General features: G+C 42.2%; 1 protein-coding gene across 3 annotated transcripts in view; it reads left to right on the top strand.

The window, feature by feature from the left end:
- The window catches only part of col22a1 (collagen, type XXII, alpha 1), an 89,188-nt gene that overhangs the window by 38,022 nt on the left and 26,001 nt on the right, over window positions 1-25,165 (top strand). For all 3 annotated transcript variants that reach the window (XM_083771120.1, XM_083771121.1, XM_083771122.1), the window contains 19 exons: window positions 2,904-2,957; window positions 3,494-3,538; window positions 6,404-6,457; window positions 7,320-7,373; window positions 8,220-8,255; window positions 8,389-8,418; window positions 9,202-9,255; window positions 10,039-10,092; window positions 12,553-12,606; window positions 13,794-13,847; window positions 13,931-13,984; window positions 14,092-14,145; window positions 19,759-19,812; window positions 20,632-20,676; window positions 20,760-20,822; window positions 23,345-23,398; window positions 23,746-23,787; window positions 24,313-24,345; window positions 24,896-24,949. In XM_083771120.1, the coding sequence (XP_083627246.1) occupies window positions 2,904-2,957; window positions 3,494-3,538; window positions 6,404-6,457; window positions 7,320-7,373; window positions 8,220-8,255; window positions 8,389-8,418; window positions 9,202-9,255; window positions 10,039-10,092; window positions 12,553-12,606; window positions 13,794-13,847; window positions 13,931-13,984; window positions 14,092-14,145; window positions 19,759-19,812; window positions 20,632-20,676; window positions 20,760-20,822; window positions 23,345-23,398; window positions 23,746-23,787; window positions 24,313-24,345; window positions 24,896-24,949 (942 nt within the window). The remainder of the gene's footprint in view (window positions 1-2,903; window positions 2,958-3,493; window positions 3,539-6,403; window positions 6,458-7,319; window positions 7,374-8,219; window positions 8,256-8,388; window positions 8,419-9,201; window positions 9,256-10,038; window positions 10,093-12,552; window positions 12,607-13,793; window positions 13,848-13,930; window positions 13,985-14,091; window positions 14,146-19,758; window positions 19,813-20,631; window positions 20,677-20,759; window positions 20,823-23,344; window positions 23,399-23,745; window positions 23,788-24,312; window positions 24,346-24,895; window positions 24,950-25,165) is intronic.

Below are 25,165 nucleotides of genomic sequence, written 5' to 3'. Positions count from 1 at the left end.
ATTATTATTATTATTATTATTATTATTATTAATATTTTTATTATTATTATTATTATTATTAATATTTTTATTTTTATTTTTATTTTTATTTTTATTTTTATTTTTATTTTTATTTTTATTATTATCATTATTATTATTATTATTACTACTACTACTTTGTATTATTATTATTATTATTATTATTATTATTATTATTACTACTACTTTGTATTATTATTATTATTATTATTATTATTATTATTATTACTAATACTACTTTGTATTATTATTATTATTATTATTATTAGTATTAATATTATTATTATTATTATTATTATTATTATTATTATTAATATTTTTATTATTATTAATCCCCAGGGGTCCCCGAACCTTGAGACCCCCAAAGAAACCTCCAGGGGGGCGACACGATTCAAATGAGACCACCCCCGTCCAAAACGGTAGAGAAATGACAGAGTTACCATTTGGGGGTCCCTGGGGGTCCCCAGGGGTCCCCGAACCTTGAGACCCCCAAAGAAACCTCCAGGGGGGCGACACGATTCAAATGAGACCACCCCCGTCCAAAACGGTAGAGAAATGACAGAGTTACCATTTGGGGGTCCCTGGGGGTCCCTGGGGGTCCCAGAACCTTGAGACCCCCAAAGACGCCCCCAGGGGGGCGACACGATTCAAATGAGCCCACCCCCGTCCAAAACGGTAGAGAAATGACAGAGTTACCATTTGGGGGTCCCTGGGGGGCCCTGGGGGTCCCAGAACCTTGAGACCCCCAAAGACGCCCCCAGGGGGGCGACACGATTCAAATGAGCCCACCCCCGTCCAAAACGGTAGAGAAATGACAGAGTTACCATTTGGGGGTCCCTGGGGGTCCCCAGGGGTCCCCGAACCTTGAGACCCCCAAAGAAACCTCCAGGGGGGCGACACGATTCAAATGAGACCACCCCCGTCCAAAACGCTAGAGAAATGACAGAGTTACCATTTGGGGGTCCCTGGGGGTCCCCAGGGGTCCCCGAACCTTGAGACCCCCAAAGACGCCCCCAGGGGGGCGACACGATTCAAATGAGCCCACCCCCGTCCAAAACGGTAGAGAAATGACAGAGTTACCATTTAGGGGTCCCTGGGGGTCCCCGAACCTTGAGACCCCCAAAGAAACCTCCAGGGGGGCGACACGATTCAAATGAGACCACCCACGTTCAAAATGGTACATCAATTACAGAGTTACCATTTGGGGGTCCCTGGGGGTCCCCAGGGGTCCCCGAACCTTAAGACCCCCAAAGATACCTCCAGGGGGGCGACACGATTCAAATGAGACCACCCCCGTCCAAAACGGTAGAGAAATGACAGAGTTACAATTTGGGGGTCCCCAGGGGTCCCCAGGGGTCCCCGAACCTTGAGACCCCCAAAGAAACCTCCAGGGGGGCGACACGATTCAAATGAGACCACCCACGTTCAAAATGGTACATCAATTACAGAGTTACCATTTGGGGGTCCCTGGGGGTCCCCAGGGGTCCCCGAACCTTAAGACCCCCAAAGATACCTCCAGGGGGGCGACACGATTCAAATGAGACCACCCCCGTCCAAAACGGTAGAGAAATGACAGAGTTACAATGTGGGGGTCCCTGGGGGCCCCCAGGGGTCCCCGAACCTCGAGACCCCCATAGACGCCCCCGGGGGGGCCACACGATTCAAATGAGACCACCCCCGTCCAAAACGGTAGAGGAATGACAGAGTTACCATTTGGGAGTCACTGGGGGTCAAGTAGCCATGTGCTTCTGTTGTTGTTCTATTTATAGCCATTTGGAAAAAGAGGTGGTTTTTTTTAGGAGATGAGAATGTTTTTTGGAGGGGATGAGAATGTTTTTTGGAGGGGATGACTTTTTTTTTTTTTCAAAGTTTTTTTTTTTTTTCAAAGTTTTTTTTTTTTCAAAGTTTGAAAAGAAAACTTGGAAGTGAAAAAAAAAAAAACTTTAACAAAAAAAAAAGTCATCCCCTCCAAAAAATATATATTTCCCCTTTAAAAACATTTTCATCTCCTAAAAAAGATTTGTCATCCCCTCAAAAAAATATATCTTTCCCCTTTCAAAACATTTTCATCTCCTAAAAAAAAATGTCATCCCCTCCAAAAAACATATCTTTCCACTTTAAAAACATTTCCATCTCCTAAAAAAAAATTGTCATCCCCTCCAAAAAACATATCTTTCCACTTTAAAAACATTTTCATCTCCTAAAAAAAAAAGTCACAGCCTTGATTTATTTTTGTCACCCCCTCGAAAATTGTCATCCCCTCCAAAAAAAAGATCTTTCCCCTTTCAAAACATTTCCATCTCCTAAAAGAAAAATGTTATAGCCTTGTTTTTTCCTGCCAACATCTAAAATGTTTTTCCATACCAGAAAACATAAACCACCATCTCTTAAATAATCTACCTAGAAATGTCCCCTAGGGGGCTCCGTAAGAGTGCATTAATTGGTCTCATCTTTTTTTACAGGGAAATTAATTAATAATTCTCATAGTTGCAACTCCTAGGCCATTTCATTATGATTTTCGACTGGGACCCCAAAACATGTTTACAATATTTTACAACAGTAGCTACTTATATTTTGTTATTTAATGCTGTGATTATTTATTTAAGAAGCACTGTTCTGAACCAATGTTCGCCAATGTAATCCTTAACATTTAAGCTAAAATAATTATGACCAGGGACTTAAAATCATTTTTTAATTGATGGCCTTCATGCCCTGGCACTTGGCCTTGTGCCCTCAAAAAGTTGACCACACTAAAGGCCAAGTGTCCTTTCCCCTAAAAGAATGAGATTCCAGGCCTGGTTGCAACACACAATTATAATAAACAGCATGAAAAAGTTATTTTGTTAAGTTCAGATTTGAACTGATTTGGTGTTTTCGCTCTACAGGGCATGCAAGGAGATGGCGGGCGTGCGGGTGGTCCCGGTCCTAAAGGTGTAGCTGTGAGTACCAGTGTTGTTTTTGGCAGCAAATTTAGATTTTAGTTTTAGTCACATTTCAGGCACCTGGAATGTTTTAGTGTCAGTCTAGTTTTAGTCGACTATAAATATCATAAGATTTTAGTCGACTAAATCTACAGTTGATTTAGTCGAACAAAATGTATTTTGTCGGTCCTTGATGCCGACGTATTGGCTGTTTTCTTCGCTTGCTGAAAATAGCCGATCTACAAGCCCACAACACGTCGCAGCGAGACGTATTGTGGGCTGGTAGATCGGCTATTTTCAGCATACAACTATTTGTAAAATGACTTAAATACTGGATCTCTTGTCCACTAGTCCCTTCCTAACATTTTATTGGCAGTATATTTAGTCTTAGTCATCAGTCATCATAGCTTAGTTTTAATTTAGTTTCCATTTAGTTTCCGTCAGTGAAGAAAAAATTGGTCTGCAACCCAACCATGGGTCCCGACCGGGTATTAGAGAACCAAATAATGAATGACACTATAATCTGTGTGTTACGTCGTGTTTTCTTTCCCCAGGGCGAGCGTGGAACCAACGGACAGAATGGACTTCCTGGAACCAGGGTAAATAATATGTCCTTTTTTGGCTTCACTGGGGTCAGGATATAATGTTCTATTAACTGGTTCAATCTTCATTTAATCAAGCCCTCACATGCTCCTTGAACGTTCTGACCAAAGAGACGTTCTGACCAAAGAGATGTGGTGTATAGGAAAGAGTGGAACAAAATACAGACTATAGAGCCAACCCCCTGGTCAAGTTTAGTAAGAGCATTGGTTCTCAAAGTGTGTACATGACATTGTGTGTATGTGTTTGAAACTCAAAGCTTTGCTTCTGGGGGTCCCTTGGCACAAAATATTTGTGAGATGGGAGCCAAACCTACATTTGGGGGTCCTTGACATGTAAAAGTTAGAAAACCACTGACTACAAAATGGTTCTCTAAGTGTTCCATCTGCACTGAATGCGTGAATGGAGTGCTCACACGTCAGACGTTAAACTGAAGACAGGGTTAACATGTGTTTCAGAGGAGAGGGAGAGCTGAGAGGCTGTAATGGCACAAACAGATGTGGTTCTTCCTTCATTCACTCTCCAAGCTTCCTGTCTGGGAACCTGTGGGGGCGTTTTTGGACCATAATGCACCTCATTGAAGGCCTGCATGCACCACACAGCTTTTTTGTTGATGTCTTTCCTCGAGACTTCCAAAAAACGATAGTTTCCCTCCGTCCCGGGGGTCCAGAGTGCAATACGGAGCGACGCGCCACTAAATCAAAGCCAAGCGTTTTATTTCCCAGCGTTGTTCGATGACCTCCGAGGCGCGGGCGATATTCGATTTTTTTGTTTGATGTGGCTCGCATGTCCATGACATTACCTGGACGGACGAGCAAAACGGAAAGAGTCAAGTCGTTGCAAAGTCTGCTTATTATGAGCGACTTCGGGCTTGTTTTCTGTAAAGTCACGGTACAGAACACACACACTGGGTTGTGTTTGTTTTCTGTAAAGTCACGGTACAGAACACACACTATGGGTTGTTTTTGTTTTTTGGGCTTGTTCCTAAAGTGTAGTATTTTTGTTGGTTCTTGCGTCCTTAAAGGTTATTTAAACCATTGGGTTTAAAACATTTAAATGTCAAAGGCCCCCCAACTTATTAGGCATTTTTCCACAGACACATATCTGAAAATATGTTGTGCGAGCTAGACAGACAGACACACACACACACGCACGCACGCACGCACGCACGCACGCACACGCACGCACACACACACACACACACACACACACACACACACACACACACACACACACACACACACACACACACACACACACACACACACACACACACACACACACTAGTTTTGACTAGATTTGTGTAGGCCTAGTTAAAATGTTTCAAAAACATATTTCACACTTGTTGTTGAACCCCTGCAGTCGCTTCCTTTAGGCTTGCTTCCCGCTGGTTTCTCTCACAACATCTGGCAACACAGGCAGAGTGTGTCCAAAGTTCTGTCATGAGGACATGTCATGGTGGCTGTGAATGTCCTCCTCGGTTCACCTGCAGATATAAACATCAGCTGCACTGTCTGCGGGGATTGGTTTGCCGTATGTCTGCGCAATCTCTCTCTCTCCTCTCTGACCCCCGTGTTCTGAAGCACGAAGCAGGAGGTTGGCTTTCCATTACGATAACGTTGTTGTTGTTGTTCTATGGAAACCTTGTATGTTCCCAAATACTATGGGACAGAAGTCCCAAGCTGATTGTGCTCTACTGTCAATTAATTAAGAGAAGTGAAGGTGAATTTTCTTTGCGGCATCAGTTATGACTTCACTTAATGGACACGTTTTTTTTCTGCTTACCGGCATTCAACAGCATTTGAATGCTGAACATAATGCATCGGTTTGTCATGCTGCTGCAGTAAATAAAATAAAATAAATCAACCTTGTGATTGAGGACTGTTTCTATAAATCTTGTATGTTCCCCAATCAACACAATCGCTTTTCAGGAAATGGAAAAAATAACTAATGTGGTTATTATTTACAAGCTCTTGTTAATACTTTTCATTCAGTTTTGCTTTACATTCTTTTTTTTAAATTGTTTATTTATTTATTTTTATTTATATTTTTTTTTCAAAAATAGCCAATCTTTAAGATTATAACGTGTCACATCTTAAAGATTTTTTTCACTACTATTTGTAGTAGTGAAATGCACTACTATGCATGACACACTGTCATACATACAACAAAGTAGTAGAGCGTTACATTTATGAGCAAAACATAAAACTTGAAAACGTGAAAATAATGGGAGATACAAGGTTTCTGCCGGACTATAACGATGCTATAATGTGCTGCTGATGCCAGCCAGGTGCTATGGATGGTTTCAGCTGTCACGTCACAAGCTGTCAGTTGACAGGTATACTCGTTGCAAGCAGTTCAGTGAAAGTTTCCTGTCTGTGAAAACACTTTACCTCAGTAAAGGTGAGAGAGGGGAAGTGGTGGTTTTAGCTGAGCCCACGTCCTTGGGGGGAGGGAGGGAGGGAGGGGGGGGGGGTGTCAGGATGGGGTCAGCGCGCTGTCGGTCGAACGAGGCGTGAAGGAAGGAAGATGTGCTTGACAGACAGGTGCCATGCGTTCAGCACCTCTGTTCAGCCAAGGTGACCGACCGCTCTCCAAACAACCCGTCCCACACCTGAACGGGATGTGACTCACAAACGCCACATTGTCTTGACGTCGTCAACTGTTTAAACTTTGTTCTGACCTCTGGAGATTTTTTGGACTTTTATTCTGACCCCCCACCTCTCTCTCTCTCTCTCTCTCTCTCTCTCTCTCTCTCTCTCTCTCTATCTCTCTCTCTCTCTCTCTCTCTCTCTCTCTCTCTCTCTCCCTCTCGGCTTCAAGATGTAATACATAATTTGTTGTACTTTTGTTTCAAATTGCAGGGGCCGGCAGGCGTGGATGGAGTGTCTGGGAAATCCGGCACTTCGGGGAAAGATGTACGTTTTGAAGCTCTAAACCTGACAGCTAAATGCTGTCAGGCCCTCTGCTTTTGACATCCCCCCTCTGGTCATTCATTCATACAGCCGGTGGGGGGGATTATGTTTTACCTCATGCTTCTGGTCAGACCGAAGCTCATGCTTCCCCTTTTGGGAAATGCAGACTGACGTGTGTTAAACAAATCAAACCAAATCTGGCGTACTGTACTTAAGTAAACAACTTTACTTGAGTATTTCCAATTTCCAGTACTTGCTCACAATGCGTCGCGTTGCGACTCATTGTGAGCTTGTAGCTCTGCTATTTTCAATAGATTTTGTACACATTTTGAACTTGGAAATGGATGAGTACTTTTACTTTTAGTACTTTACTTTTTTGATGCCGATACTTTTTCAATTTTCAATTCAGTACTTTTACTTGTAACGAAGTAGTTCTAAATTGCAGTATTGGTACTTTTACTTAAGTAAAACAATTGACTACTTTTTTCACCACTGTCAAAAATACAAGCTAGTGAACATGGTTTAACTCCTTGAACACCTTGTTAGAATCCCTGTATTTGTATCGTATTGGCTGTATCATACTAATGAATTGAGTACAAAGGACCACAATGGATACAGATCCTTTTTTTGTGCGATCCTCTTATAGCATAATCTTTGACTGTACTACCTGTATTGTTAATATAAGCCTGTTAATAAAGTATCCGATCAATCAATATGGCTTAAGTGGTTAAGAAAATGCCCCCCCCATCCATCCCCATCCCCTCTAATTATTTTAATGTCACAAAACGAACCCTCAAAACGAATCTATGTACACCTGCCATTTGTCTGTGATGTTAACGGTCCATATCTTCTCTACTATTCTCAGGGTTTAAGAGGACTGATTGGCACACCTGGGCCCAGTGGGGTCAAAGGAGAAAAGGTCAGTGGTGTAAAGTACATTTGCTTAAGTATTGTACTTAAGTATAATTTGGGGGTATTTGTACTTTACTTGAGTATTTCCAATTTCCAATACTTCTACTCCAGAACATCTCAGAGCCAAAATATTGTACTTTTTCAATTATTTGAAAACATTAGTTACTAGAGATTTTTATTTTGATTTGAAAACATACATTCTGCATAATGAGTACTTTTAGTAGTATATAGTATTTCTATATTGCAATATTGATACGTTTGAGTACTTTTTCCACCACTGGAAAAGGTACAGTGTCTGACTGTCTTCGGTGTGTACTGTGTAAACGTTCGCCCGGCACCTTGATACATCCAGGAAAGACAAACGACTGAATCGTTGCGTTATTAAAGTCGTGCAGTCATAAATCACGGCAAGAAGAAAGACATTATCTTCGGTTCCTAGGCTACTGTCTCTACTTTCCAGACATTCCTCTGTCTCCCCATCTGCCATCAAAGACGGCCCACTCGTTTGCCTGACAAAATAAAAATTATAGCCGAGTTAATTTGCCTGTCTATAATTACTGAGTGACGATGGTGCCAGTGACACGCACACACACACGCACACACACACATGCATGTACCACACCCACATGCACATGTGTGTGCACACACGCACGCACGCACACGCACGCACACACACCCCTAATATTGCTATACACACCCATCAGGCCTACAGTGAGAGATAAACAATGTACACACCTCCTTATTATTAGTATTATTATCATCACCAAAGGGATGCTATTGTCATCCATATTGTCCATTATTGGCTCTAATATTGTGTTTATTTTATTTTATTTATTTCTGAATCGTCTCACAGGGAGAGAGGGGACCTGCCGGAATGCCTGGGGATGTTGTGAGTACCAAATATAGAGCCAATAATACATGGACCAGCTAAAATGTTCACATGGATTTAACGTAAACGTGTGCTGTTCATTCACGTCATATTGCACTGACTGTTACCTGCATATTGTTGCTTTCATTTCTAGGTTCGGCAAGAGGGATTAAAAGGAGCAAACGTGAGGAATTATTTAATAATATTTATCAAATATCCTGTACATATACCTACATTTTGTGCCCTTGTATTCTTTCAGAATAGCAACGTGGAGTGCCCCCATGTTAATTGGATGATTTTTCAACACAAAATATACCCGCCATAGTAGAAAATATTTAGCGTAATGTGAAAGTAGATGGGGGGGGGGGCTATTAGTGTTGGGAACAAGACAACCAATGAACTTGAACTGTGTTAAATATATCACAACGCTGCAGTGTTGTTTTTAGCAGCGACTTTTGATTTTAGTTTTAGTCATAGTCTCTTGAATAGTTTTCATTTAGTTTTTGTCACATTTTAGTCAACTGGAATGTGTTAGTGTCTAGTTTTAGTCGACTAAATATCATACGATTTTAGTCGACTAAATCTACAGTTGATTTAGTCGACTAAAATGTATTTTGGTGATTTGATGTGATTTTACACTTGTTGAAAATAGCCGATCTACAAGCTCACAACCCGTTTTGAGCTTGTAGATCTGCTATTTTCAGCATGCAACTAATTGTAAAATGACTGGATCTCTCGTCCACTAGTCCCTTCCTGACATTTTAGTCTAGTTTTTAACTGTTGACGAAATTGTCAGTATATCGTAGTCTTAGTTTTAATCATCATAGCGTAGTTTTTATTTAGTCTCCATTTAGTTTTCGTCAGTGGAAAAAGGTCGTTGACGAAACATTTTTCATCTTAGTTTTAGTGGAGGAAACGCTGAAACATGTTTTCCATGTACCTGACCTCTCTGTGACCTCTCCTCCAGGGCCCTCCCGGACCCCACGGACCTCCAGGGGCCGAAGGACCCGCGGGACCACCTGTAAGCATCTTGATCTATTGCTTCCTGTCCAGACGCTTCCTGTTCTGTGCATGTCTTTCTTGGACACGACCTGCACGTCGTCTCGCTTTGTAGAAAAACCACCTGTTCATCTGCATGTTGCAACAGAGAGGTTCATCACACAGGCCATGCAGTCATGTGTCCTAAATGCACTGCACGCAAGTAACTACGTACATTTACTCTAGTAAATTTGGAGGTACTTCCATTTCTTGATACTTTATACTTCCACCCCACTACATCTCTGGGGGCAAATGTATACTTTTTACTCATGCTGCTTGTACTTGACAGCTTTATAGTTACCGGTTACTTTGTAGATTTTAGGGCTCCCTTTTCGTCACTGCTAAACCCCTTATCCCTAAACTTCTTTGCCTTTTTTTTACTATTTTGCAAAACATTTTTGAATAGTTAAAATGGCCAGTCTACAAGCTCACAACGTAGATTGGCTAGTTGAACTATTCAAAAATGTTTTTCAAAATAGTAAAAAAAAAGACAAAGAAGTTTAGGGATAAGGGTTTTAGCGGTGACGAAAATGGAGCCCTTACACTATTAATATTTAATAAAAGTGTTGATCACAACTACATTTTTCTTTTTCAATAACATGATATATTTATGTAATTGTTACTTACAGTACGTACATATATTATTGAATGCAGTAGTATGGTATGGCTATACTTTTATGTCCAAAATGTAAGCACTTTCTTCTTCCACCATTGGTGCATGGTATGAACTGTGTTTGACTGTGAACATGTTTGTTTGTGCCCCCAGGGACCACCCGGTCAACTAGGTTTACCCGGAGAACCCGGAGAGTTCGGACAGAGGGTAAGATGCTCATCCTGGTACAACAATATGGTGTCATGGTTCTGTAAGCAATAAGCATGCATGGCTTCCCTGCAGTGTACGCATGTAGTCAGTTACTGAATTCAAAGCACAAAGCATCACCATCTCCCGTCTCGATTATTGACCCGTCAAACACCTCTCCTTCCTAATCAGTGACCCGTCGACAGGTCCCCCTGTGAACCCCCCCGAGTCCCTAAACTAAAGTTCCATGTTCCATCTCTTTAAAGGAGAAAAAATACTTATTTTCTTTTTTTTTTAAGATATTTTTTTGCGGCTTACGCCTTTTATTGATTTTTGAAGGGACAGACAGTAGGCTGACAGGAAACGGGAGAGAGATGGGGGGGATGACATGCAGTAAAGGCCGTGTCGGGCTCGGGAGTCGAACCCGCGGCACACTGCGACTGGATTACCAGTCCGGTGCCCAGACCGTTACGCCACGGCCTGGGCCATACTTATTTTCTATCATTTACCCACCCCATGAAGCCTTGAATTCGCAGAGATTTCTTTGTTTTTGTCACATTCCTAAAGCCAATCATTTCGGTCATCGGTGGGAGTGTTCAGAGAAGTGGATAATTCACTGCCACTATTATCATAAAAGGCCACATGTTCCGTAAAGCTTCTGTTAGCTGGCGCGCTACTTTATATTAAAGTACTGTGGTCCTAGATTTTACAGCTCAGTACGCAGTAATTGGTATAGAGTCTATAGCGAAAGCTTTGCTATTTTTAGCAGTTTCCAATTAGCCTCTTTATTTACTATTTTTAACAACTCTTCTTGATGCTTATAAGACAATAACAGCTGGAGCTCTTTAAGGTTGTGCATTTTAAATGTCAGAATATTTAGCTGCCTCTTGTTTGTGGGCTTCATCTCCATATTCTCAACATGCGGTCCAAGTACTCCCCCCCCCCCCCCCCCCCCCCTACATTTAGGCCTGACGTCGAAATAAAAAAAAACATTCACTCTGAAAGAATATATATTAAAAGATTTGTGCCGCATTTTTAAGATTTTTCTAAAATAGCAGATCTACAAACTCGTATAGCACTATAAGCTTGTAGATCTGCTATTTTTCAATAGCTAAAGCATAACATAATGCTTAGTTAAAACACCAAAAGGGGTTCCCGTCCAGAATGAGGCGGTTCCAGGGGGCCGCCAGCTACATGATGGATATTTGGGAACAAATAATGGTCTGTAACTCTGATAGTGTATACAGATGGAACCAGATGCGTAGATTGCGGTCGATCAGAGATGAAAACGGTATTGATTGGGCTTCCGTGGCCTAATGCAGTGCATGGTTCCCAATTTAAGTATAGGGTCCAGCTTAGGATCCCTCAAGGTTCCTTGAGGGGTTTCCAAATGGACCCTTTACAGGTCTGTAACTCTCAAGAATGTACGGCACACCGTCACTTACAGGTCCATTTGGTTCCATTTGTATACACTCTCATCAGACACGCTCTAATCTAATGCTCTAATCGAACTGTGGGTCCTTGAAAAGTGTACTGTTAGCGACAAGGTTCAAGTCAGCAACATGCACTGTTCAACCGCTTCTCAGCTGTGAAACCAATTTCACCAGGAACTTCAGCTCAGCTGACCACAAGTGATGCGGCCATACAAGTAGCATACAGTGCCGTACATTCTTTTCTTGGAATGAAGATATATATATAATAGTTTATATTCTCAGAAGCATGCCCCCACGGACATCAAGTGGATTTTACAGTTTGTAAATTTACAGTGAGTGTGGCTACAGTGTCAGTGTGTTTAGATTAGAAAAACACCCTATTTCCTCTGCGGCGGCGTGTTTGGCCCGGGCCAACCCCCAGTCCGTTCCTCCTATTTTTGTAGTTTTCACTGGAGGTCTCAGCCCAGCGTTTTATTGCTCCAAAGGGCTTTCCAAGTGAATCCACCACACGGTCTGTTGGAGGGGTGAAAAAGAAACAGATGAGCAATGACCTAGATTCTGTTTTTTTCTGCTTGTTTTACCACAAGCTCAAACAACTGTTGTGCTCAAGCTTGTTGCTTCACGTACCGTACACACACAGCCTCTCCACGGGCAATCTCAGTTGCAGTGCGGGGAGTCTCCAGCAGATGGCAGTGTATTTCCAACCCTAACCCAACACAGATTTATAATAGCATGTTAGCTTGCTACTAAAGTTACCATGTTTACCCAGGGTAACTGGACTAAGCTCAAGAACTTGTTTACAGCCAGGCCCTGCTCAATTCATAGAACATTTCATGGTAGGGGTTCAATGCCTTGCTCAAGGGCACTTCAACGGTGGTAATTTTAACGTGCCGGTCCGGGGATACGAACTAGCGACCTTCCGATATCAAGACCGCTCCGCAAACCGTTCGGCCACCGCTGCCCCCCCTGACTGTTGTGCAAAGAAACAAACAGCTACTGGTACTTAACTTGAAAGGTATATAAATGTGCAACTTTCTTTGTCTTTTAGGGAAAGAAAGGTGAAAGTGGGTTACCTGGAGTGGACGGGCTTCCTGGACCACCTGTAAGAACAACATTTAATTATGCACGCACGCACGCACGCACGCACGCACGCACGCACGCACGCACACACACACACACACACACACACACACACACACACACACACACACACACACACACACACACACACACACACACACACACACACACACACACACACACACACACACACACACACACACACACACACACACACACACCCCCTATGTGGCTGCCGTGTGCATGATAGACATGGGAAATTGACCTAGTCATGGGTCATGTCGGCATTAGGCAAAATGAATGCAGGCGCGCTGAACTTCCAAATTAGGCCAATATCCCCCTCTAGTGGCTACTGCTTGGTACTGCTTCATTTACTTTGCACTGATGCTGTGTCTTTGCTGCAAGCCTGCACCATAGCTAGTTATACAGTACAGTACAGTACACTGTGTTGCACATTTTCTTTATTGTATTAATCTCAACATTCTCCAGTTCTAGGCTACTCTGCTCTATTACTCTGCTTTATGACTGAATGTGATTGCTACTGTAATATTTTACCACAACATTAAGTTAATATCAATATCAGTTTATAAACTTGCGTTGTTCACATTTTTCTTTCATAACATGCCCCTGAAGTTAGAAAGAAACTTGTTCAGCTTGTCACAGACTTCACAGACTTCCACATCGCCACATGGGGTGCAGTGCCCGGTGTCGAGACGGGCGGACCCACGGTTGTCTAGAACCGCCCCAAAAAGGCCTCTGCTCGGGCTCTGGACAGGGCCCTGCCCAGCGTCCATATATGGAGCTGGCTTGTCCTGACATCATTCTGACATCTGCATAGACTCCATATTTGGCATGCCTGACAAAGAACTCCATATATGGGCATAAAAGTACACACACAAATCTGGGTGGGGCCACATTCATTTCCAACTTGCATCGTTCCAAATAGGCCAGTGCCGCTCTAGTATAATGAATTGGTGAAATCTGGAATGGCCTTCTCCAGCCATACATATAGGCACATTTGGGGTGTTTTTATCAGCCCAATTTTGTTTGCGTCCTTAACTTTGCATGTAGTTTGATGCCAAAAGTATCCAGAGTTATATATGGATATACATACATACATACATACATACATACATACATACATACATACATACATACATACATACATACATACACATACATATAATATTTCTCTTCTTCATTTGTTAGGGCCCCCAGGGGCCTGCTGGGCCACAAGGAAATCCAGGACACACTGGACCTCCCGTAAGTTTAACAAAACTATCTGTATATAAATTATCTTACAAAACACATGACAATATTATTTAATACTTTCTTTCTTTACCAAGGGCCTCCCTGGTGAGATTGGATTTTCGGGCAAACCAGGAGAGTCGGGAAAGCCTGTGAGTTGGTCCTGTCTCCTCAAAAACATGCGCTATTCTTTTCATGCATGAAGTGAATCACGCTGACATGACTGTGCAGTAGTAACATTTATCTTTGTCTTCCAAAGGGTATGCCTGGCAAAGACGGCTTGGATGGCCTTTCTGGAAACGATGGATCTACAGTGAGTACAGTAGCACTGCCTTTGCAGCCCACGTTGGTATTACAGGCGCAGATGCCTGTCGTATGAAATGGGCTATAATATAAGTAAATAAACATGACTTGACAGGAGACTATAGTCTGTAGCTGGGAGCCCTGTCAGTTACCACTGTGTTCTGACCAGCATGGCGCATTACTGCATTGCCAACGGATGCAATTCAGAATTCAGAACAGTTTTTCCTTAAAAAAAACACTTTACTTAGTTCACCGAAATTCCCTTTGGGCTCTATACTGGGCCCTTATCTCCTGGTTTAATTCATCAACAATGTTTGCCTCACAGTAGGTATGCTAGTGTTCAAGTGGTTAAAGGCCTTTCCACACCAAGAATTATAATTACAACGATAACTACGATGACGCATCCATTCCACACTGATTGGGTCCAATTCAGTGGACCCAAGTAGAGACAGCTAATGGAGTTCAGGCTGTCGTGAACCTAGACTCTAGCCACTTGATTGAAGTTGACTTGATTGATTGACATAAAAAAGGGCCTGTCAGCTCAAACCCATAATAATAATCAAGAGTGTTGCTGCGCACAATTACAAATGAAATACAAAAAAACTCTACCTATTCCATTTCTCCCCCTCTATTTCCCATTCCAAGTGCATTTGTCTTAAATGTAAAGCCAGCGCTGCTATTCCAAAGCAATGTCAGCAATGGTATTATAATGTTTTCGGTGGGTAGATCTTGTTGAGCTGGTCATTTTGAAAGTAGCTCTCAAGTCAAAAAAATGATGGGTGCTGGCGGCGTGTTTCCTCCTCCGCGTCATCAGTGCCCATACCCGAAGGCGGGGTTGGCGAAAGGGCCTTTCTATGTGGGGTTTGCATGTTCTCCCCGTGTCCCCTAGGGTAGATACCCTCACAAAAACATGCAGTAATCCTGGTCACTAAACTGCCTCCCCCTGGCCAGCCGGGGCGCCTGATGGAGGGGAAAGGAACTGGTTTAAATAACGTGTTCCTTCCACGCGCTACGTCCAACCAGGGAAACTCCCCCCTGTCAGGTGTAAAGGAGCAACTTGGACACTCAGGCATGAAGGAAGCATGAGTTCAAGTCCGTTGCTCTCCCCAGGTTGGTGGAGGGTGTGTAGAGCCCAGGATCACATTAGATGATTGACACAGGGGTGAAAAATGGGTTACAGAATCGTGGGATAAAAAATATATTAGAAAAAAAAAAAAGTGTGGGCACTCCTGACCTAGAGAATAGAAACTACTGGCACACTGGAAACATAAACAAACAGAACATTGGAACATTTGACAACCAACTGACAAGCACTCAGGGATATACCGTATATACTATACAGCTGGAGTGTACAGGGACCAGAATTAGCTGCGAAACATGAGAATTGTGTAACAAGCGGACTAGGGGGTGTGACAGGCAAAACACAGGACAGGACTGACAACAGTGACAAGGCAAGACAAGACGGGTGAGTAGGGAAAGTCAGACCCAGGAGAGGTATGACTATTGATAGCATAGGGAAACCCAAACAAATACATTCTCCAAAACTAAACATAAGTATTGTAACTAAATAAATGAGCAAACTTGAATGATTAAGACCATAAAGCTATGTAGCCGGGGAGCCACAGGCCCAAAAGCTCAAGGAATAGAGATTAACCTGTGATGTCATGACATACTTTTTATTTGTGTTTTTTCTATTCACTTGGTCATTAAGGTCCACAGAATGAGAGGTCTGCTTTGCCGAAAACATCTTGAAAAAAAGAGTTATGGACATTTTTGTATACCACACCATAGAGTCTATGGTGTGGTATAAAATATGTCCATAACCTTTTTCTATGGCATAGACAACCAATATAAAGCAACATTTCATCATACTTTAAGTAGAATGTGACATGTCAAACTAGGGGGTTTTCATGATTCTGAATCCATTCCAAGCATTCAAGCTTTCCACAAAAAACACTCCCTGGCACTGTCTCTCTCTCTCTGTTTCTGAAAAACAGCGCCCCTACTGGTACTCATTATACTGGTGCTCATTAACGTCACATACTGTAGATAGGTGCACAGACACAGACACGGGTCACATAGACACAGACACACGGACATTGCTGTTCCTTGGAGTGGTTGCACCACTCAAGAACTAAAAGAAAAGTATGTCATGACATCACAGGTTCTCTCAAATTTTGGATCTGCTCTGTTCCTGCCTGTGTGAGAGGAAATGAATCTATCATACAAGATTCAATACTTTATTGCCATGTCAACAGAGTTGATTGGAATTTGTTTCAGTGCTCTAAAAACAGACATACAAATAGACACATAGTCAACATCACATATTCAATATATATATTCAGACGGTAGAAAAAGATACAAAAGTACAAACATCATATGAGAGAGACCAATAAATAAGAAGAATGCAAAACCTTACAATTCATGAGAGAGAGACCAATAAATAGGAAGAATGCAACCTTACAATTCATGGTAAATGAATAGCAATTCCTCGCAGATCATCCTTCTTACAAAGCAGCTTCACGCTGTAAAGTGCGAGTGAGAAGAGGGTCAGCATTCAGGAGGCGAACAGCCTCAGGATAAGTGATGTTCTTAAAGCGGGAGGTATTGCACTTTAGAGACCGTATAGTCATTTACCTGAGGGCAGGGGTACAAAAAGAGAACTGGCAGGGTGGGCAATCACCTTCTGCATCCTACGCTTGGTGCCAGTGGAGTAGATAAAGGAGACAGATGGAAGGTCGAGGCCAATACTGCATGTAGTAGGATGTAAAAGGATGTCATCGTATCAGTTGTAGCACTCACTCAATCTCTCTCCTCCACTCTCTCTCTCTGTGGGCCGTTAGTAGGCTGTTAGCACTGCCTGAGTGAAAACTCACATTAGAGATTATAGGCTACAGTATATACTTTTATTCATAAATGTCCATATCAATTTGATGGTATAGAGCTGCCAATTGTCAAAGAGGACATCAGTAAGCTACCAAACAGTGGTGGAGAGTATTCTAATTATTAGTACTGTACTTGAGTAAAAGTTTGGTACTTTTACTTTACTGGAGTACTTCCAATTTTCAATACAATACTTCAACTCCACTACATCTCAGTGGCAAATATTGTACTTCTTACTCTACTAGAATTATTTGAAAACTAAGAAGTTACTTAGATTAGATTTGATTAGAATTATTACAAAACATACATTAACCACAACAACGAGACACTGTGAGCTATTTTCTAAAAAATTACCGTAATTTCCGGACTATAAGGTGCACCTGAATATAAGCCGCACCAGCCAAATTTAGGGAAAATCCGCACCGGACTATAAGCCGCAGGTGGCCCCCTAGTGGCCGTTACGTTAGCTCAGAGCCTTAGATGGCTCTGTGTTAGCTGTAAAAATCTAGCCTGGTTAATAAACCAGACTAATATCGCACGGATCCGCGGGATATTAGTCTGGGGAGGCTCAGCTTGGATTTCATTTCCAGGGAAACATTTTCTCTTTGACGCAATTGGTCAGAGCTACTGTCAGTCAAAGGTCTCAAGCATTGAACGTCACTGTACCAAAGCCTGCCCATATTGCATACCGTGTCCCTATTGGGCGCCCACATTCTCGTGTGTAGGAAATGGGCGTAAAATTGAGCCTCTCCAGACCGAAATCCGCCGGTAGGCAATTTTTGTTGCCAACGGCTGATTCGGTCTGGTTTATTAACCAGGCTAGTAAAAATCCATAGATTAGCCGCACCGTTGTATAAGCCGCAGGGTTCAAATCATGGGTAAAAAGCCGCGGCTTATAGTCCGGAAATTACGGTACATACAGTATACCTTGTGAAATGGGCCTAATGATTTTGATACCAAGGCTTTTGTAATTTTACTCAAGTCAAATTTGATTACCCAACTTTTAGTGTTTTTACATTGCAGTATTGATAGTACTTTATCCAGCACTGCTACCAAATGTTCTATGCACTTGTGCAAATGGCAATAAAGTCTAGTTTAAATGAACTTCAGAGACCCATGAGGCGTGAGCACAAGAGCAATGTGCTGCCTGTAACAACCTGCACATTTTAATGGAATTTTAATGGCTGTCAGTATTTCTGTCTGTGCCCGACTAGTAGTACCACAAGGCAGCTTCCTTAAGTTTGTAACTTTATTCCTCCATGTGCAGGGAATAATGTTTACACAGGAGAACAGATATGGCTCTCCACTGTGCGGACAGAGGCACTCTCTTGAGTGTCTGTGGAGATGACTGATTTATCCTGTCGTGCCTTGATCAGGTCCATGCACAACAGGTGCGCAGCCACACCCTGCTCTGAGTCCAGTTCTAGTTTGACAGGTGTGACTGCTTAAATCAGGCATCCTCCATCTCATTCACCAAAATCGTTCTGTAACTGATCCCAACGATATTGTTGAACACTGTCGTCTGCCATCCACTTGAGTTAGAACCACTTTTAAAACAATATTTACCGGTATTAGTTATGAATTGTTATATAGTTCTTGATGTGGACAGCACTTCAATCTTCAGTCACTGTTACACACATTTAAAGTAAGGAAACAACCAACATCCAGGCAGCTTGTCCATAGATAGACCCTCAATCAGGCAAGGATAATAAACTCCCATTAACCCCTTAAAACCGGGAGAGCATCTTAGATTTTAGTGTTGGCGATTAAAAAATAGCAGATATACAAGCTCACAGCACGTCACTTTGTGCCACGTTTGCGAACTGCCAGTATTAATTTACCACATGAAACGTGGTAGCCTACAATTCTTAGTTTAAGGTACAGTGACGTCACACCCTGGCACAGTATACAATATGAATGAATGACTTTATTTACCTCGTGGCCCATCGCTCATGGGATTATATGACACCTTTTCATACAGTTACAATAATTTGGATAATACGTGTAAATAGGATTTGCTTGGATTTGGATCCTTTTTGTGGCCCAGGAGATTGAAAAACGAATATTTACACCATCTTCATTTTTCATAATGGTGGTGGTTGCAGGCTCTATGAGGACAGAAAAAGATATACGACCTGCACAAACAGAACACAGTGCTACAGATGCCTGGATTTGGCCATGCTCCAAATATGTCTCCAGGAATAAGACAATGACACTGCATGACAAAACAACAGTGTGCCCATCAGTGACTCTGCTTTCAATATATCCTTCAGTGGACATCAGTCTTTTCAGTTGAACAGCTTGGAAACAAACAGCCATCCTCCAATGTCCTTACATGGAAGACAATATTTCAGTAAAAAGAAACAAAAATACATATTTTCACATGCAGTGAAAAATATGTTTGCACACAAGATGTGTGCAGTAAAGTGTCGAAGTTTGAGTGATTTATTTATACTACATTGTACAACGGTGTCGCATGCCGAAAATAGCTGATCTATACAACAAGGCAAGCTCATGCGGCGCAGCAAGCGATGCAACATGGTGTGAGCTTGTAGATCGGCTATTTATGGCACGCGACACCATCGTACGACGGGGTATATACAGTAAGTTATGCATTACCCCTCCGTTCCTCTCCCTCCAACTGCTGCAGTGACAGAATGTGTCATCCTCCACCCCTCTGGAGGGTTCAGTATAACTGTATTATACACTTAATATTGATAGAATTGTTGTGTCTCCAAAGGGACCACCGGGACAGCGTGGAACAGATGGATTTCCTGGCAAAGCTGGCCCTAAGGTATGGTTGGTGACTTGCCCACAGAGTGCAGGCACGATGTGCTCCGCATAACAAGTACACCTCATCATAAAAGTACACTGTAACTCAACTCAACTCGTTGTCACATCACAGGTTTAGATTCTTGTACACATGAATGCATCATTGGCAGTTTCAAGAAAGGCAGCAAGAGGAAAGCAACAGAAAGTCTTAAAATATCAGATATAGCAGGGTGAAAAACATATAAGATGCAAGGTTAATGTGAGTGAGATGAGGCAGTAAAAATTTTTTGCAGCAGCAGATTTAATGATGAAAAGGTGTATTTGATATTTTGAAGATAACATTTTTATTAAAAAATTATACAAAAAGAAAATAATATCCTGCATCCAAACAGCTTTTAACCCATTTAGACCTGGAACACCAAGACGTTATTATTATTATACCTTTCATGATGGGAACACAATTTTTCTTATATACAGTATATACTATTATAGCAACGTATTTCTTTTACTTTTTAATACAAATTAAAGGTTTTTCAGAAGTCAGGAGAGGGCTTTTTTAGAATCGGCCACAGGTGTAAATAAAACCGAGAACAACGTTGTGTCATTTTAGATTAATGCGTTGGCTATTCAAAAATAGCAGACGTACAAGCTCACAGCACTGCGAGCTTGTACATCTGCTATTTGTGAACATTTTGGAGAAAATAAAGTGTGAGAACTGCTGGTATTAGAACTGCTGGTTTAGACAGACTGCATTTGTAGAATCGGTCTCAGGTCTTCATGCAGGTTGAAAGGATGTGGAAGAGAGGTATTGACTTGCTGGATGCTCTTGTCTTGTTTCCAGGGCGAGGAGGGACCTCCTGGGCCCAGAGGACCTCTAGGGGAGAGAGTGAGTTTGTTCATTCTTTCATAATGTTTTGTCATGTCGTGCACTATTATTATATTATTCACATATGAACATATGTGTTACAGGGTGCATCTGGGCCGCCAGGACAACATGGAATTGTTGGAGGAAGAGGAGACAGAGGAATGCCGGTGGGTTGTGTTTTTATCAGTATGTTATCATTATTATTACCAGCTCGGTGGCCTTGTGGTTAGAGTGTCCGCCCTGAGACTGGGAGGTCGGGGTTCAATCCCCGGCCGGGTCATACCAAAGACTCAAAAAATGGGACCCAGTGCCTCCCTGCTTGACACTCAGCATCAAGGGTTGGATTGGGGGTACTAGTGTCATGTCCAGGGGGTGTACTTGTACATCAAGCTGCCTCGCGGAGAAACAGGAGATAGGCTCCTCCCCTATGGGCCTCATGGCTCGGCAAGGCTACTTACTACTATCATTATTTTTATTATTATGGTGCTTTGGGGAAAGGAAGGTTTTACAACTATAAAAACCAGTCAAAGAGTCTAAAAGCCCCACTAGCAGCCCCTAGAGGCAATTTTATTCAATTGTTTTGATTACTGTATTAGTCCCGCAATGGGAACAGTTTCAGCTTCATCCAGTAGGGGGTCGCTCAGATGGATATGATCATAGACATAGAAAGGTATACAGTCGCCTCTTCCGGCTCTGGGGCGAATGCTCTCAAGAAAGAGAGGGCAAGCTTCCGTGTTGGTGCTTCAGAGAAGCTTCCGTGTGCATCACAGAGTGTATGTCCGGGGCTGACTTAGTCCCGGACGAGATGCGCGGACAAGATGCGCTGCCCTCCCGTCGACACTCATGGCTCCAAAGAAATGCAGCGGCCAATGAGGCATCTATTTAAAAAAGATATATCTATGGTTATGATGAGCGCCCAGGGGGAGGTGACCTTCTGATTGCTGGGTGACTACGGCCGGCCTAAAGCAGCTCCTTGTACACACAACCAGACAGGCATGTCCACACATAGACATCAAAGGGGGCTTGAGCCCCTGACCTTTTACCCATCAGTAAAACACTGCCCTCTCCAGACCATGAATGCAGCTTTTTCCATGCCTTGTATTCAGGAGAATTTCCTTTCTCGCCTGAACTTGAATGTAGCATTTTGTGTTGAAATAATTTGTCCTCTGTGTAGAAATCCATGTTGTACGCTACATCGATCAGTAGCTAAAGAGCTATTTTTGCAATAATTTGCTAAAAGTGTAGCCTGAGCTAACGTGTTAGGTTTCTGGTCTAGAGGGGCGGGTCGCGGCTCAGATTTGCGCACGCCCTGATTGGATCTCATCGATCTGTCCGTCACCCCCGGCCCCTCCTCTCCCCCCTGGTGCAGCGCTACGTCACATCATTTGGAGCGACGCCCACCCGGAAGGGTTGACTCACACTTTTAGATCAGAGCGGCCAATGTGTTCCTCCAGGCTTTAAATTTTTGCACCAACAAAAATGAAAGCCTGGTACCGAGGCTACTAAAAGTGTCCTTTTAGGGAATATAAGCTCCTTCCTCTCCAACATTCTTTGCACATCCCTGCAACCAGATATTTTGGCCAAAGGGTGGCACTAGAGGAAAGACCACGGATGGAGGTGCCAAAATCAGTAGGGCTTATGCTGCATTCTGTCAATTAGATTATGAGATGTCTTGCACAAAATCTTGTTCTGAGGGTGGCACTAGATAGCTCATGGGATCCCTCGAGTATTTAGATCCTCCAGGAAGTTCAATCCTCCATTCCATGGCCTTCAAGGCTTTACAGCTGCTATAAGCAATATGTCAAAATTTTAATTAACTTTTTTTATATTTATTTTTTGGTATTCAGACAGCCAGCAATGAGTAAAAGGCTCCCAAAAAATGTAGTCTCTGTGACACATCTAGAGGCCACAATCTGCATTCAAAGATGTTCCTAGAAGCTTTGTCATTGGTCGAAAAAACCCGGTCGCAATGATCAGGAAGTAGACAGGCAAATAGACCAATGACAAAGCTTCTAGGAAAATCTTTGAATGCAGATTGCGGACCCTAGATGTGTCACAGAGACTTTTTTGGGAGTGTTTTACTCATTGACTGTCGGCTGTCGGATTTTATTTTTATTTTTACATATTATTGCTTATAGCAGCTTTATACGCAGAGTTAGTAAACATCTCCTGACCACCCCTCACACTGACTGCTGAGCTGCAGTGAACCATATGATTGTCCAATGGATACATCATCCTACTTTTATTGTTCACAATTGCATCTAATAAAAAACAAGGGAGCATGATATAGAAGTCCAGATATCTGCCTTACAGGTCTGTAACTCAGATTGTACAAATGGAACCACATTTGCACACTCAGCGTTATGGGGGTCCTTGAACATTTCAACCTGGCTTCCCTAACTTTGGTAGCCGGGAAAGCCAGACTGGTGTTTTTCCACTATAAAAACAAATTCTGCAGAACGGAACAAATCAAGCGCTGAACGAGCGCCTATGTCTAGATTCCAGGCTACCTATTTGGGACATATAGGGAAAAAAAATAAGACATTTTATAAAGTTTAACTTCTTTCAAAAAGTTGTAAAAAAAGATAGCTTGTAGAGCGGCTATATTCGCTATTCATTGTGCTACGAATATAGAGTTATACTGTAGAGCTAAAGTATGAATTTATTCTGAAAACTTGCATCATTACAGGGAGAAAGAGGCATAAACGGAGCAACCGGGACAAAAGGTGACAAGGGTGACAAGGTAAGAGAGAAATTACTTTAAAAAAACAGATATACAACCTCCTTGTACATCTGCTATTTTTGAACATTTTTTAAAGCTCTTGAAAGTGCAAGAACTACTGATTTTAGAAGGCATTAATGTAGTAGAATCGGCCTCAGGTCTTTGATGGGTTAAGGTGGATTAATTCGAGGAGCATATGCTGCGCTAATGGCAGAACCCGTGTTCCGCATCGTACCGCCGGGTCATTATGCACCAGACATCATCCTCGCTCATCACTCTGTGACAGTAATGGCCGCCCTGAGGTACACAAGGCTGTAATAAGGTAATTATCATGCAGCGAATGAAACACTCTGTTTCTCTCCCCTCAGGGTGACGTTGGTGGCAGGGGGGTTCCCGGTGTACCAGGAAATGTGAGTAAAAGTTGCTGCCCTTTCTTGTAATTGTTACAAATTAATAATGACTGTCATGTCTGTGTGATACTGTATTAGCAGTGGTTCTCACTTCTCAACCTTTTCAGGCTGTGACCCTGCAAAATAATCATATTTGAACTGGGGACCCTCAAACCTGTCCCTGACAAGCGCTTGGAAATGTAGGAGTTGAGCCATTCCATTTAGTTTGACTCAGTTCCACAGATACATATAAAGACAATGGTCTTTTTATTAGATTTTTTTTAATGTTTTAAGCCCCTTCACTCATGTTGGGACCCACAGGTTGAGAACCACTCAACCTCAACTAACACTTTTTCTCAACTAGCACCTGTATCTCTGAGAGAGTACAAATGTACATTATTTTTACACTGTCAGCATTACACTGCAGATTTCACAGTGTAGATGAGGGTATAAATGAGGGTCATTGGCCTAATGCATATGAAACTGTGGGTCCTTGAAATGAAAATGGTTGAGAATCGCTGCTGTAATATATCATTGCCCTCCTAGGTGGCCAGTGTTACGCCTGAGCCTGGTGAGCCAGTAAGTATTCAACTTATATTTTTTTGTCTCTTGTCCAAACTTGCTCAGTAATAACAAACCAGGGATAAACTTTATAAATGACCCGCTGGCCGGCCAAGAAGTACTATTTAGAGTTTTCTGACTCTCTGGGCCAGCAGAATGTAACGTCCACTTGCCCACTTGGGCCAGTAAAATGAGATGAATGCCCTGAAAAACAAAAAGCCTAAGCCTAAAAGTTCACATTACTTTCCTGTGGTACTGGTGTTTTGTAATGATTTTGTAAAAAGATCTGGTTCATTTGCCAAAATGAGTTAATAACACAAGCAGACTCTTCACATACTATAGAGCTTGTCTGAAATAAGTGTCAGAGCTGAAATTTACATGTAAATATGAAATAAATGCTTAAACATGTAGCTAGGTGTAATGTTAGAGGTACACTGACTGTAACAGTTAAAACAGGTAATTGCACCGTGATTTTTCTGTGCAGGCTATTTTTGATATAATTTGATGGTTGCTACCGATATCGGTTGATACCTCGACTCAGTTAATTAATGTTTGTCTCCACCTTCAGGGAACACCTGGAGTAAAGGGAGAGAAGGGAGACGAAGGACGACCTGGTTTAGTGGTGAGTTGTGGCTGCTTTATACAGTATGCCAAACTGTCTTTTTAGACCTATAACCCTCTAAGACCCAGCGTTGCTTTTTAGCAACAATTATATTTAATTTAATTACTATTTTTTTTTTTTTTTCTGTTCTTTTTTCACCTAAACGTCATCAGTGATGTTCATTGCAATGCCATTTCAATGCCATTGGTCATGATATTTGCATATAAATACCCCCCA

Source organism: Protomyctophum parallelum (genome assembly GCF_964188405.1).
Source record: "Protomyctophum parallelum genome assembly, chromosome: 1".
Classification (NCBI taxonomy): Eukaryota; Metazoa; Chordata; class Actinopteri; order Myctophiformes; family Myctophidae; genus Protomyctophum; species Protomyctophum parallelum.
The sequence above is the reverse complement of the archived record's forward strand: the minus strand, read 5'-3'. Positions and strand labels throughout refer to the sequence as shown.